This window comes from Salvelinus alpinus, chromosome 6, assembly GCF_045679555.1.
Source record: "Salvelinus alpinus chromosome 6, SLU_Salpinus.1, whole genome shotgun sequence".
Lineage (NCBI taxonomy): Eukaryota > Metazoa > Chordata > Actinopteri > Salmoniformes > Salmonidae > Salvelinus > Salvelinus alpinus.
The window spans coordinates 15,459,331-15,475,223 of record NC_092091.1 but is presented as its reverse complement, the minus strand read 5'-3'; the positions used below and the strand labels follow the sequence as shown (position 1 = coordinate 15,475,223).

Here is a 15,893-nt window from a genome sequence, read left to right as displayed (position 1 = left end):
CATCTTTTCTGTGTTGGAATGGTGTGGGGGTACCCCAATAACAGAATGGTGTGGGGGTACCCCAATAACAGAATGGTGTGGCCATATGCATTTGATAAAAAATATTTACGCTAGTATTCAGCTGACTGGCCAGATCATCCTCCTCCGGAGTATGACATCATACTCTGTGAGAAAATAGCAATCATCAGTTGTGGCTGCTTTGGATGATGTATTGTTGTCTCTGTCTTCTTGCCTTTTGTGCAGTTGTCTGTGCCCAATAATGTTTGTACCATGTTTTGTGCTGTGACCATGTTGTGTTTCTACCATGGTGTGTTGTCATGTGTTGCTGCCTTGCTCTGTTGTTGTCTTAGGTCTCTCTTTATGTAGTGTTGTGTTGTCTCTCTTGTCATGATGGGTGTTTTGTCCTATATATATACAGTGGGGAGAAGAAGTATTTGATACACTGCCGATTTTGCAGGTTTTCCTACTTACAAAGCATGTAGAGGTCTGTAATTCTTATCATAGGAACACTTCAACTGTGAGAGACGGAATCTAAAACAAAAATCCAGAAAATCACATTGTATGATTTTTAGGTAATTCATTTGCATTTTATTGCATGACATAAGTATTTGATACATCAGAAAAGCAGAACTTAATATTTGGTACAGAAACCTTTGTTTGCAATTACAGAGATCATACATTTCCTGTAGTTCTTGACCAGGTTTGCACACACTGCAGCAGGGATTTTGGCCCACTCCTCCATACAGACCTTCTCCAGATCCTTCAGGTTTCGGGGCTGTCGCTGGGCAATACGGACTTTCAGCTCCCTCCAAAGATTTTCTATTGGGTTCAGGTCTGGAGACTGGCTAAGCCACTCCAGGACCTTGAGATGCTTCTTACGGAGCCACTCCTTAGTTGCCCTGGCTGTGTGTTTCGAGTCGTTGTCATGCTGGAAGACCCAGCCACGACCCATCTTCAATACTCTTACTGAGGGAAGGAGATGTTGGCAAGATATCACGATACATGGCCCCATCCATCCTCCCCTCTATACGGTGCAGTCGTCCTGTCCCCTTTGCAGAAAAGCATCCCCAAAGAATGATGTTTCCACCTCCATGCTTCACGGTTGGGATGGTGTTCTTGGGGTTGTACTCATCCTTCTTCTTCCTCCAAACAGGGTGAGTGGAGTTTAGACCATAAAGCTCTATTTTTGTCTCATCAGACCACATGACCTTCTCCCATTCCTCCTCTGGATCATCCAGATGGTCATTGGCAAACTTCAGATGGGCCTGGACATGCGCTGGCTTGAGCAGGGGGACCTTGCGTGCGCTGCAGGATTTTAATCCATGATGGCGTAGTGTGTTACTAATGGTTTTCTTTGGGACTGTGGTCCCAGCCCTCTTCAGGTCATTGACCAGGTCCTGCCGTGTAGTTCTGGGCTGATCCCTCACCTTCCTCATGATCATTGATGCCCCACAAGGTGAGATCTTGCATGGAGCCCCAGACCGAGGGTGATTGACCGTCATCTTGAACTTCTTCCATTTTCTAATAATTGCGCCAACAGTTGTTGCCTTCTCACCAAGCTGCTTGCCTATTGTCCTGTAGCCCATCCCAGCCTTGTGCAGGTCTACCATTTAACCCTGATGTCCTTACACAGCTCTCTGGTCTTGGCCATTGTGGAGAGGTTGGAGTCTGTTTGATTGAGTGTGTGGACAGGTGTCTTTTATACAGGTAACGAGTTCAAACAGGTGCAGGTAATACAGGTAATGAGTGGAGAACAGGAGGGCTTCTTAAAGAAAAACTAACAGGTCTGTGAGAGCCGGAATTCTTACTGGTTGGTAGGTGATCAAATACTTATGTCATGCAATAAAATGCAAATTAATTACTTAAAAATCATACAATGTGATTTTCTGGATTTTTGTTTTAGATTCCGTCTCTCACAGTTGAAGTGTACCTATGATAAAAATTACAGACCTCTACATGCTTTGTAAGTAGGAAAACCTGCAAAATCGGCAGTGTATCAAATACTTGTTCTCCCCACTGTATGTATATAAAAAAAAAAGTTTAATCCCAACCCCGTCCCCGCAGGAGGCATTTTGCATTTTGATAGGCCGTCAATGTAAATAAGAATTTGTTCTTAACTGACTTGCCTAATTAAATAAAGGTTAAATAAAAAAATTAAATAATAATAGTCTGTTTGAGATACAAGTGAGGTGGGATTTTTGATGTTTTTTTCCCTCTAATTTATGCTTTGGCCACAAACACAAGTATAGAATAAGTCAACACAATGATGTGGGAATGAGTTAACAGGATATTAACTTTTGAAAGTGAGATTTCACCTCCTGAGTGGCGCAGTGGTCTAAGGCACTGCATCACAGTGCTAGCTGTGCCACTAGAGGTCCTGGTTTGAGTCCAGGCTCTGTCGCAGCCGGCCGCGACCGGGAGACCGGCACGCAATTGGCCCAGCGTTGTCCGGGTTATGGGAGGGTTTGGCCGGCAGGGATGTTCTTGTCCCATCACGCACTAGCGACTCCTGTGGCGGGCCGGGCGCATTAGATGCTGACACGGTCGCCAGGTGCACTGTGTTTCCTCCAACACATTGGTGTGGCTGGCTTCTGGGTTATGTGGGCATTGTGTCAAGAAGCTGTGCGGCTTGGCTAGGTTGTGACCGTCACCTCTCCCGAGTCCGTACGGGAGTTGCAGCGATGGAACAAGACTGTAACTACCAATTGGATACCATGAAATTGGGGTGAAAAAAAAGGTTACCAAAAAAATTAAAAATTTAAATAAACGTGAGAAAATACGTCAGATTTCACTGTCCAGTTACTTTTGTTATCTAAGTACCTGGGTCTATCATGTCATACACAGACAAGTATAATACATGTAATCGCCGTAGCTTTTACACACAGCTTATTGGCACCCCCTGGGGAAAATGGTAGCAACAACAAAAACTATTTAGGCTATAGCAAAATATGATGTGTCATTCAATATAAAAATAAACAGAAGAACATAACAGAAAATAAACAATTGACTCCAATCTAGGTTTGAGCAGTCCTGGATAATTGCAATTAGAGTGTGTGATTATGCTACTTTACTTTATGTAGCTATTAAGTTTAATTTTACAGGGACAGTGCACATTCATCAACATTACTGTAAAAGTGCCAGTTTAAGCCAACTGCAGACCGATTGCCTTGGGATAAGGGTTGTTAATAACCAATTGAAGCATGTTTGGTGAATTTTTATATCTCACTCGGATGTTAACCTGGACTAATGGGCGTTAGGCAACACTCATTGGTGTTATTTGCTCTAATGATATCATTGATAATTGACTAATTAGTTATTAAAACCTCTACGGGATCAGTGTTCCCCCCGTGGGACGGTAGAGCTAACGTGCGCTAATGTGATTAGCATGACGTTGTAAGTAACAAAAAAAATCCCAGGACACAGACATGTCTTATATGGGCAGAAAGTTTAAATTCTTGTTAATCGAACTGCACCGTCCTTTACAGTAGCTATTACAGTGAAAAAAATACCATGCTATTGTTTGAGGAGAGTGCACACAAAAAAAATTAGCACGGCAACTGGTTTGATACATTCACCTCTGAAGGTAAATAATGTACTTACATTCAGTAATCTTGCTCTGATTTGTCATCCTGAGGGTCCCAGAGATAAAATGTAAAATAGTTGTGTTTGATAAAATACATTTTTATATTAAAATGTAGGAACTGGGTTCTACAGTTTGAACAGCTGCTGTGTCTGCCCCCCCCCCCCCACTACCAAGATAATCTGATTTGCAGCACAAACAATGAATAAGACTAGGATGTGCACCACTTTTCTCTGGATAAGTGTGCCTGCTAAATTAGTAGAATGTAAATAAATGTAAGCAAAAAATCTTCAAGCCCAGTCTGCTCTAAGCAGCCATCCAGGGAGCAGCAACTTAGCTTACGGCACAAGCCTAAAATAGAGACAAAGTTCCCTCTCCACAATCTCTCTCACAGGCCGTGTCATCGCTGAATATGATGTGTTAAGAGTCATAGAGACATTTCATCCTGTGTATTGGACTTAAGGTATGCTGTTGTCTAAAAGAAAGGAAATCTGCACCAGAAGAGTTGGTCTATGAACTTGGTCAAAACAAAGAGGAAAAACGACTTTAGGTAAGGAAGTTCTCACAGCTCTGTCTCACACACGGGTCCTGTGTGGCTCAGTTGGCAAAAATTGTGGCACTAGCAAAAGTCAGGGTTGTGGGTTCAATTCCTGCAGGGATCACATACAAACACGCACTGTACTGCAAGTTGCATTGGATAAAGCATCTGCTAAGATGCATATTATATTATAATGCACCCATATATTACTTTCAAACTATACTGAACATCTCATTAAAAAGGGAGTGAGAAGAATGTCCCTGCCAGAAAGTGCACTATGCTAAGCAAATTCCGCACAGGATTATTTACGATAGACTGCTACTCACCTTTGTACAGAACGACCACTATGCCACCAGCACAAGCTTCTTTCCACCGTAGCTCCTTCCTGACACCATGTAGCAGTGTATTCCACTGTATAAATTTGCTTCACTGTGAATATCCATTTCAGGGACATTGAAAACCCCTTTTGAAGCTTTGTCTGTGAGAAAGGTATGCCTGGGGGGGTGGGTTCTGTTGCGCTCTGCTCACACAAAGGGATGAAGTTAGAGAGCAGGTGTTGATGTGGGTGGATTTTCACCAAGCGAACACTGGTTCCTCACAGCATGGATGATGCATACGGTACAAAACCAGGGTTCAGGAAATCAGACTAAAGCTGACATCAAAAAGTCCCCTGCCAACCGCATTACAGCACACATCAACATCACTCCAGGCACCAGAGTCTTATTCATCTTGCTAATCATTTTGATCAGTGTGCCCTTGACTTAGGAGCCATTGGGCTATACACTGAGTACACAAAATATTAAGAACATCTGCTCTTTCCATTACATAGACTGGCCAGGTGAAAGCTATGATTCCTTTATTGACGTCACTTGTTAAATCCACTTCAGTCAGCGTAGATGAAATGGAGGAGACAGGTTAAAGAAGGAGTTTTAAGCCTTAAGACAATTGAGACATGGATTGTGTATGTATGCCATTCAGAGAGCGAATGGGCAAGACAAAAAATGCAAGTGCCTTTGAACGAGGTATGGTAGTAGGTGCTAGGCACACCGGTTTGAGCTGCTGGGTTTTCACGCTCAACAGTTTCCTGTGTGTATCAAGAATGGTCCGCCAACCAAAGGACTTCCAGCCAACATTGGCCAGCATCCCTGCGGAACGCTTTCGACACTTTGTAGAGTCCATGCCCCAACTAAGTGAGACTGTTCTGAGGGCAAAAGGGGGGGGGGGGGGGCAACTCAATATCTCAATATTAGGAAGGTGTTCCAAATGTTTGATATATTCTGTGCATATTACCTGCTGTCGGCAGTATCCGCCTGATTGATTTGCTATACAGGACTTAAACTCTCACAATTACCTAAATCAGAAGAATGCATCCGGTAATTAGGTTCTTGGCTGTTTCAACCAATGTTTTATCTGTTTATTGAAGATGCAGTGTTTCCCGTCTATTCATTCATTTAGCAGCGGGCATTTTTTTGTTGCTGCCATTTAGATTTTTTTTTTAATGGTAAAACGTTTTCAGTGTAAACTTAAAATCAGATATAAAGTACAGTATCTACACAAGATAATGGAGCTATATATGCATTTTTAACAAGATCTTTGAGAACTAACTACGCCCAAATAAAAACTACAGTTGGGGAGAATCTAAAATCCCCATTGATTTTGTTATGTTTGAGTCACTCAGAAAGCATTAGAACAAAAAATAGCGATGGCATAATGTGTAGAACTGCAGGACACTAGGTTGAAAACAGTAAAATGTTCTCTCCACCCTATGATAAAATGTGTAGAATTGCAGTAAAAAAATCTTATAAGGAACTGCCCAGTGAAAATCCAACTTTTAATAGTTCATGTTTTGTTAACTCATACGTAAATAATGTTGTTGACCCTGTGCTATACTTGTATTTGTGGCCAAAGCAGAAGTTGGAGAATTTTTTTACCAAAATTCCAAGAACAACAAGACTGGCCACTAACATCATTAGCCTAATAATCAAACATGATCAAGTAATACATTAGAAACCAAAACCTGCATACCTGCATAGGGGCTCCATAGCGTTCATAACACATTTCACTGATACACCACCCGATGGAGCCCTAGAGCTACATGGACAATAGAACGTCACTACTAGTTCCCAGTGAACTATATCCATTTCAGCCACATTACCTCGGGCCATGAAGCCCATCATAAAACAATCGATCACCCACAGATGAACTCCATTGAGAGTGATACGAATGTGCTTTTAGAACCCATCAGGTGCCAGTGAAATTCGAAGATAATTAAGAACTATCAGTAGGCATTGAGCACAGAAATAGTAATTCTATGGTTTTGACATGACATCATTCCACCCTGCGGCGGCCCTGGGTTGAAAGTGCCTACTGTAATGATATCCAATTAAAAACGTAATATATTCTTTTTGCTGCAATTAAGCAGATGCAAACCTTCAAATCTGTCCCTATAAAGGCTACAGAAGAAATAGTGTGATATGATGTAGAGCAGTGGTTCCCAAACTTTTTATAGTCCCGTACCCCTTCAAACATTCAACCTCCAGCTGTGTACCCCCTCTAGCACCAGGGTCAGCACACTCTCAAATGTTTTTTGGCATCATTGTAATCATCCTGCCACACACACTTTACAATACATTTATTAAACATAAGAATGAGTGTGAGTTTGTGTCACAACCCTGCTCGTGGGAATTGACAAAGAGATCTTATAGGACCAGAGCGCAAATAATAATCAATAATTTTGCTCTTTATTTAGCCATTTTACATATAAAACCTTATTTGTTCATAAAAAATTGGGAATAACTCACCACAGGTTAATGAGAATGGTGTGCTAGAAAGGATGCACATAACTCTGCAATGTTGGGTTGTATTGGAGAGAGTCGCAGTCTAATATAATTTTCCACACACAGTCGGTGCCTGTATTTTTTTTTTTTGTGCTAGTGAGGGCCGAGAATCCACTCTCACATAGGTATGTGGTTGCAAAGGGAATCTGTGTCTTAACAGCTTGCCAAGGCAGGATACTCTGAACGCAGCCCTATCCAGAAATCTGGCAGTGGCTTCTGATTAAATAAAATTTTCACAGAACCATTTGTTGCAATTGTGATGAGGCTCTCTTGTTCAGATATCGGTAAGTGGACTGAGGCAGGGCATGAAAGGGACAACGAATCCAGTTGTTTGTGTCGTCCGTTTCAGGAAAGATTCTGCTCACTCAGGTGCTTCGCTATATCACATTTGACATTGTCTGTAAACTTGAGTTGATTTGCACACAAAAAATCATACAACAATGGAAAGACATGTTGTTGTCCTTGTTAATGCAGACAAAGAAGAGCCACAACGTCTTAATCATAGCCTAAATTTCATCCTGCACAATGAATATATTTGTGGAGTCCCTGTAATCCTAGATTCAGATCATACAGGCGAGAAAAAACATGACCCAAAACGTCTTTCAAGCTGTCAGGCATTCCCTTGGCAGCAAGAGCCTCTCGAGGGATGCTGCAGTGTACCCAAGTGGCGTTGGGAGCAACTGCTTGCATGCGCGTTACCCCTCCACTATGTCTCCCTGTTTCCCTTAATTATTTGTCATGGCTTTTGTGCCATCAGTACAGATACCAACAAATCTTGACCACCAAAGTCGATTTGATGTCACAAAGCTGTCCAGTACCTTAAAAATATCCTCTCCTGTTGTCCTGGTTTCCAGAAGAGGATGTCTTCCTTAATTGACCCCCCATAAATGTAACGGACAGATACCAGGAGCTGTGCCAGGCCCACCACATCTGCTGACTCATCCAGATGTCAGTGAATTATATGCGTTACTTCTATGCAAAGCAGTAATTGTTTCAAAACAACTCCTGCCATGTCACTGATGCGTCGTGAAACAGTGTTGTTTGATGAAGGCATTGTCTGCAAAGTTTTTTTGGCATTTTCCCCCAGCATTGTCCCAGCCATATCTGCGGCAGCAGGAAGAATTAAGTCCTCTACAATAGTATGGGGATTGCCTGTCCTAGCCACTCGGTAGCTCACCATATAAGACGCTACTAGCCCCTTCTTATTAATGGTATCTCAGCTTTTTTACCTGTCTTACTCCTCAAAAGTCATCTTAATTCTCACTTATTTTTCAAATTGGCATGTTTCGTTTCTAAATGTCTACGCAAGAGTGAAGGTTTCAACGAGTTGTGAGATAATACTTTTGCACATATAACACACTGTGGCTGAGGAAAGGCACTACTCCCAATGTACAGTTGAAGTCGGAAGTTTACATGCAATTAGGTTGTAGTCATTAAAACTCATTTTTCAACCACTCCACAAATTTCTTGTTAACAAACTATAGTTTTGGCAAGTCAGTTAGGACATCTACTTTGTGCATGACACAAGTCATTTTTCCAACAATTATTTACAGACAGATCATTTCACTGTATCACAATTCCTTTGGGTCAGAAGTTTACATACACTAAGTTGACTGTGCATTTAAACAGCTTGGAAAATTCCAGAAAAAGATGTCACGGCTTTAGAAGCTTCTGATAGGTTAATTGACATAATTTGAGTCAATTGGAGGTGTATCTGTGGATGTGTTTCATGGCCTACCTTCAAACTCAGTGCTTCTTTGCTTGACATCATGGGAAAATCAAAAGAAATCAGCCAAGACCTCAGAATGTTTTTTTGTTGACCTCCACAAGTCTGGTTCAACCTTGGGAGCAATTTCCAAATGCCTGAAGGTACCACGTTCTGTACAAACAATAGTATGCAAGTATAAACACCATGGGACCACGCAGCAGTCATACCGCCCAGGAAGGAGACGCGTTTTGTTTCCTAGAGATGAACGTACTTTGGTGCGAAAAGTGCAAATCAATCCCAGAACAACAGCAAAGGACCTTGTGAAGATGCTGGAGGAAACAGGTACAAAAGTATCTATATCCACAGTAAAATGAGTCCTGTATCAACATAACCTGAAAGGACGCTCAACAAGGAAGAAGCCACTGCTCCAAAACTGCCATAAAAAAGCCAGACTACGGTTTGCAACTGCACATGGGGACAAAGATCGTACTTTTTGGAGAAATGTCCTCTGGTCTGATGAAACAAAAATATAACTATTTGGCCATAATGACCATCGTCATGATTGCAGGAAAAAGGGGGAGGCTTGCAAGCCAAAGAACACCATCCCAACCGTGAAGCACGGGGGTAGTAGCGTCATGTTGTGGGGGTGCTTTGCTGCAGGAGGGACTGGTGCACTTCACAAAATAGATGGCCTCATGAGGAAGGAAAATTATGTGGATATACTGAAGCAACAGCTCAAGACATTAGTCAGGAAGTTAAAGCTTGGTCACAAATGGGTCTTCCAAATGGACAATGACCCCAAGTATACTTCCAAAGTTGTGGCAAAATGGCTTAAGGACAACAAAGTCAAGATATTGGGAGTGGCCATCACAAAGCCCTGACCTCAATCCTATAGAAAATGTGCGGGCAGAACTGAAAAAGCATGTGTGAGCAAGGAGGCCTACAAACCTGACTCAGTTACACCAGCTCTGTCAGGAGGAATGGGCCAAAATTCAACCAACTTATTGTGGGAAGCTTGTGGAAGGCTACCCGAAACATTTGACCCAAGTTAAACAATTTAAAGGCAATGCTACCAAATACAAATTGAGTGTATGTAAACTTCTGACCCAATGTGATGAAAGAAATAAAAGCTGAAATAAATCATTCTCTCTACTATTATTCTGACATTTCACATTCTTAAAATAAAGTGGTGATCCTAACTGACCTAAGACTGAAATTTTACTAGGATTAAATGTCAGGAATTGTGAAACTGAGTTTAAATGTATTTGGCTAAGGTGTATGTAAACTTTCGACTTCAACTGTAAGTGAACCCCAAATCAATGTAGTTCTCATCATATTTGCCCCTCTTCAATGGTCCAACGGCCCTGTCGGTTGTTCGGTGCTTTCCTGGGTAAGGGGGCAGTAGCCCTCGGCTGCATCAGATTCACAACTGTTAGTATCCATGCTAGCTGGACTAGCAACAAATGTAGATTTACTGATGCTAGCATTGGATGTGCTCGTGGAAGCAGAACAACTTGTGTCAGACAGGTGTAGGCGTAGGACTGCTGGCAGTAGCAGTACTACCAGTAGAGCTGGTATGTGTCTTAATGGACGCAGACCTTACTTTTTTTAACCATTTATCCATTTTCGAGCAAACGGAATGAGAAGCAGCTACGTTTGGCTACATATGGACCGTTAGTGGAATTCCCGTGAGAGAGTAACGGTTAATGTGATTGGATGTTAATTATTTGACATTGTCTTATTATTTCGCTGAAAAAAACATCACTAAATTGTATAGCCCCGTTGGAAAATCTAAATGGACTGTTTGAAAATGTGAATCACATTTTTATTTGGCGCACCTCCGACGGTACTCCGTGTACCCCCAGTTTGGGAATAGCCGATGTAGAGTATTCAACTCTTACCCTATGAGGTCCGGAGCCTGCTGGTTTTCTGTTCTACCTGATAATTAATTGCACACACACCTGGTCTCAGGTCTAAACCAGTCCCTGATTAGAGGGGAACTCTAATGCAGTGGAACTGGCTTCAAGGTACAGAGTTGAGTTTGAGGGATGTAGACAATAAAAATGACATGGTTAAATTCAAATTGACAACACAAATCATTTTCACATAATTTATTTCTAAGGGGAAAACAGAGTTTACACATACTGTCAATAAAGTACAAAACATATAAAATGTTGGTACAAAGGAGGAAATAAGACAAAGGAAATGGTCAGAGACACTCAAAGCCAGATACATTTCAGCCAATATAATTTGTTTTATTAATTTGGAGGTACACAACTGTATACAATATTCACAAATTATTATTTGGCATATACATGATATTCTGGTTGGTTGAGTGCTATGTGTCACTAGGTGCGGCGTAAGGGTGTGTATGTGGGTTAGTGCCTCTGGTATCAGTGTGGCAGATCTGGTAGCAGGCCCGTCTCTGGCCGTTCTCCTCCACTGTGTAGGCACTGAGACACAGGTCCATCCAGGGCCTCTCCGCTGGGCACAGGAAGGGAAAGGGCACAGACAAGACATGAATACACCACACAAAACATAAATACACCACACAAAACATGAATACACCACACAAAACATAAATACACCACACAAAACATAAATACACCACACAAAACATAAATACACCACACAAACATGCCGCACATACACCAAATTGACATCCTTAAATACATATTTTAGCCTCGTCTGCTCAGGAGGACATGTGAATACTAATTGCTGTCCAGTCACTTGCTCCGTTGCTGCAGTGCATTCACGCTCTGAGGGGCCATCTGCCTGGAAGCTCATCCAGCCTCATTGCTCACTAATGGGAAACCTCTACGCGCTGTTTGTCAATGCTTCATTAGAACCCACTGTTGATGTGGGGTTAAAAACTCTGCCCTTGAAATATTGACAAAAACATTCTCACTTCACAGGTCTATTTATGTGATAGTGATACATCCGTGGACAGTGCTGGAAGCAGCCTGCAGCAAAGCCTAAATAATAAGGGATGTTTCTGGACAGGGCCAATGAGTCACTGTAGCTCAGTTGGTAGAGCATGGCGCTTTCAACGCCAGGGTAGTGGGTTCAATTCCCAGACTACCCATATGTAAAAGTATGCATGCATGACTAAGTCGGTTGGATAAAAGCGTCTGCTAAATGGCATATTATTATTATAATATATGATTACCTGTGCTACTCCCTGGTGGGCAGAGTCTGTCCATGGTTTCCTGGACCCTGTCTTGTGCCTCCTGGTCAGCTGCTGTGTCCTCAGCTGACACGTGGAAGAAGGATTCCTGCCATAGGGTTAATGGCGTTACCAGTTAGACAACAAGAATACAACACACATAGAGCCCAAATACACACGCAGACCTATGGGCACCAAGTTGAAAAGTATTTCAATGTGTTGTGTCTGTCTTGTCTCTTCATATGGACTGGCACCCATCCCCTCACGTACTGCATCTCTCCAGAGCAGGGCCTCCAGGGAGCCGGTGCCATCCTGCAGCTCAAGCTTCATCAGTAGGCCATACTGCAGCAGCTGCACCCCGAGAGCTGGGCGAGGGAAGAGAGCCGAGAGAGCCATAACATTAAAACCACATGATTTAAGAGAGAGACCTGAGCAGAGGCAGGAGCGGACGCTTGGCGTAACTTTACAACCTAAGGTGCTGCTGAATCAGGAGGGAAGCCAGAACATAAAACTGAGGATTGGTCGAGTAAAGAAACACAGCAGATGTAACATTAAAAGTGCCGGTGGAGAGGAGACATAAGATCAAAACAACTGAGGGTTCAGGAAAGGGGGAGGAGCCTAGTAACAAGAGGGAGAGAGAAGACAATACAGTCCAACCAGAAGAGGCTGGTGGGAGGAGCTATAGGAGGACTCATTGTAAAGACGAATGGAATAAATGGAATCAAACACAACAAACATATGGAAACCATGTCTGACTCCGTTCTATTCATTCCATTCCAGCAATTACAATGAGCCCTTCCTCCTATAGCTCCTCCCACCAGCCTCCCCTAGCTGAGGGCCTGGGGCAGAGAGAAGGTCAAGAATAGCCAGTACATTTAAAAGCGAAGAGAGGGATGAAGGTAATCCTAACATGATCAAAACGGATGCTGCGACCATAGCATTAACAAACCGAGACGTCACAGACACAACAGAGCAGTGAAATGGAAGACCCAGCCGAGCCAGAATATCCACGAAAGCTGAAGAGGAAGCAGATACATAACAAAAAACAGCAAGAACATAAACCCAGGTCACAAAGGTCACCGTGAGAGACCTGTCTCTTGTTTATTGTAGCTCATGTTCCACAAAGACCAGGTCACAAAGGTCACCGTGAGAGACCTGTCTCTGTTTATTGTAGCTCATGTTCCACAAAGACCAGGTCACAGGTGTTCAAGCCACTCAAGCCCTTAAACTTGTACTTTTATTGCTAACTGCAATTTCATTACAATTTCCTTTAAATCTGATTTTTTCCCTTTTAAAACCCCCCCACCAAATACAAACATACACTTAGGAACAACTTACAGAAGCACATAAACAACAACTACATCTTCATTGCCATTTCCATTACTAAGATGATTCCTCTGACTGATAACCTGTGTCGTGTTCAGTAAACATGGAACGTAATGGTCTAACAAGATCTTCCTACCACTGCAAAATGTTTTGCTGAGGTTTTGCCTGTGAACACGACCCAGGTAAGAGGTTAATGTGATCAAGGGGTGAATAGGGAGAAATGACGATGGGGTCAGGTCCACACTAAATCTCCACCACCTAAAAGGTGTACACAGTGAGAAAGAGATCGGCATACCGTCTGCCACACTTTTCTCATCCCAAACCTCTACTCCTTCTCCCAATGACTCTCCCACTTTTAGTTGGGAGCACTGTTTGCATCTGAAAAACAAAGGCATAAAAACCCACATCACATTTTAGTGTACTGATGGACAAAAAGTGGCCTGTGTCAGATGTGGCTAAGACAGTCACTTTCAAGATAGTTACAGACCCATAGTATCTTTTAGTGCCCCGGAAGAGGAAGGGAGCCGAGAGATCCAGCGGGGTCATGGTTCCTTGTGGTGATGTCACTGGGACAATGTTACTGTATGCGGATGCTATCCGACACGTCTCCTCCAAGGTAGCCCCTACGGGAAAGCAGACAAAATAATGGATAACAGTTTAGCCTTTGGCGTAAAACATAGAATCAAACTGTCATACGCATCACCGGGGGCAAACTACCTGCCCTCCAGGACACCTACACCACCCGATGTCACAGGAAGGCCATAAAGATCATCAAGGACAACAACCACCCGAGCCACTGCCTGTTCACCCCGCTATCATCCAGAAGGCGAGGTCAGTACAGGTGCATCAAAGCAGGGACCGAGAGACTGAAAAACAGCTTCTATCTCAAGGCCATCGGACTGTTAAACAGCCACCACTAACATTGAGTGGCTGCTGCCATACATGTAAAAAATGTATCACTAGCCACTTTAAACAATGCCACTTAATGTTTACATACCCTACATTACGCATCTCATATGTATATACTGTACTCGATACCATCTACTGCATCTTGTCTATGACGTTCTGTACCATCACTCATTCATATATCTTTATGTACATATTCTTCATCCCTTTACACTTGTGTGTATAAGATAGCTGTTGTGAAATTGTTAGGTTAGATTACTCGTTGGTTATTACTGCATTGTCGGAACTAGAAGCACAAGCATTTTGCTACACTCGCATTAACATCTGCAAAACCATGTGTATGTGACAAATAAAATTTGATTTGATTCATAGCGTAGGTTTTAGAAGGTTAACGTGAAATGCATCACTAAAAGAGACATGCATCACTGTGTTTCAGTAGAAATAGATTGCATTTATATAGCGTTTCTTTACTAGGTTTCAAGTCTGTACGGTTGTGGCCATGAGAGGAAGAGAGATGCAGATAACACTCCGTGTCTCCATAGTAACAAGGCAGTTGTGTGGTTCTCACCCTTCAGGAAGATCAGCTCCTTTGCCTTGCCCTTTCCCATTAGCTGGCTTGACATCAGAAGGGTCAAGGTCCGGCTGGGGGATTCAGAAGGAGGCTCTCTGGGGAGAGGCAGAACCAGAGTCCAGTACCCATTATTACAAGGTCCAACGTCCTTCTGGGCCTCTGAGAACAAGCCCCCCACTGTGACATCATCAGGGACGTCCCGTCTGAAAGGTACAGGGCAGTTTTTCAATCGTTTCTCAATCTATTCCTGACTGATTAGTGCTGTCCGGAATCCTTGGGACGTCCCTACCCTAAACCCTAACCTTGTCCTCAACATTTAAAAATGTTTAAACGTTAACTTCAAATGGGGTAAGGATGTCACAAGGATCCCAGATAGCAAGGACCATTCCTGATTGACACCCAAAGAGTGCACACACCTTCAACTAATCAAGGGCTTGGTGATTAGTTGAATCAGGTGTGTTAGTGCTGGACTAGATAATTGGGCACACCCTGGGGGTCCCAATGGATTGAGAGAGACATGTGCGAGTATGTATATGAAGAAGCATGGATAACCTATGATCTCACAATTGGAGCTATGTAGCTAATACAATCAAGTGAATGTTGTGTCTTGAGTTTACAATTGGCTCATTCATCCCCCTCCTCTCCCCTGTAACTATTCCCCAGGTCGTTGCTGCAAATGAGAACGTGTTCTCAGTCAACTTACCTGGTAAAATAACGGTAAAATAAAATAAATAAAAAAGTGTTTGTGTTTGGTTGTCAGTGTATAGCAGTAACTCACATGGTTTTACACTTGTGACAGAAGAGTTTCAGGGACTGGTAGAGTCTCTGAGGCTGGTAAGACTTGAGCTGAGCCTGAACGTGGAACACCTGAGGGGGGCCTCTGCTCTTCACTTCAGCCAGACTCACCTGTTCCACAGTGTGGTCACACGTCCTCTCTACACCAACACACATACAACAAGTGTCAGAGTAGCTGGCAGATTGTAACGGGCTAATGTGATTCTCCATTAGCCCGTTACAATGTGATTCTCCATTAGCCGTTACGGGATAGGTACTGTTTGGCGTAGCAGAGAATTTTCCACCAACCTTAACTTGGTGATACTATCTTAGTTCTCGATTCACTCTAACATGCATCTTCTAAATTGCCCATGTCCAGTCGCAGCTGGTTCGTTTGAATGTAGAAATTGCTCCATTATTAAAACAAATGAATGTTTTGCTCTATGAAGTAATCCAACAATGTGTACGCCACCATCTTTATTTCAAA

The 15,893-nt window shown here is 42.8% G+C and overlaps 1 protein-coding gene across 5 annotated transcripts in view; it reads right to left on the bottom strand.

Moving 5' to 3' along the window:
* Positions 1 to 10,759: 10,759 nt before the first annotated feature.
* Positions 10,760 to 15,893, bottom strand: part of pot1 (protection of telomeres 1 homolog) — a 49,720-nt gene continuing 44,586 nt past the window's right edge. For 4 of the 5 annotated variants that reach the window (XM_071405523.1, XM_071405527.1, XM_071405524.1 and 1 more), the window contains 7 exons: positions 15,411 to 15,567; positions 14,630 to 14,835; positions 13,643 to 13,778; positions 13,451 to 13,533; positions 12,100 to 12,194; positions 11,833 to 11,938; positions 10,760 to 11,147 (listed from right to left, as the gene is read on the bottom strand). In XM_071405523.1, the coding sequence (XP_071261624.1) occupies positions 11,002 to 11,147; positions 11,833 to 11,938; positions 12,100 to 12,194; positions 13,451 to 13,533; positions 13,643 to 13,778; positions 14,630 to 14,835; positions 15,411 to 15,567 (929 nt within the window). In that variant the 3' untranslated portion in view covers positions 10,760 to 11,001. The remainder of the gene's footprint in view (positions 11,148 to 11,832; positions 11,939 to 12,099; positions 12,195 to 13,450; positions 13,534 to 13,642; positions 13,779 to 14,629; positions 14,836 to 15,410; positions 15,568 to 15,893) is intronic. The other variant, XR_011675510.1, reaches the window with a different exon arrangement.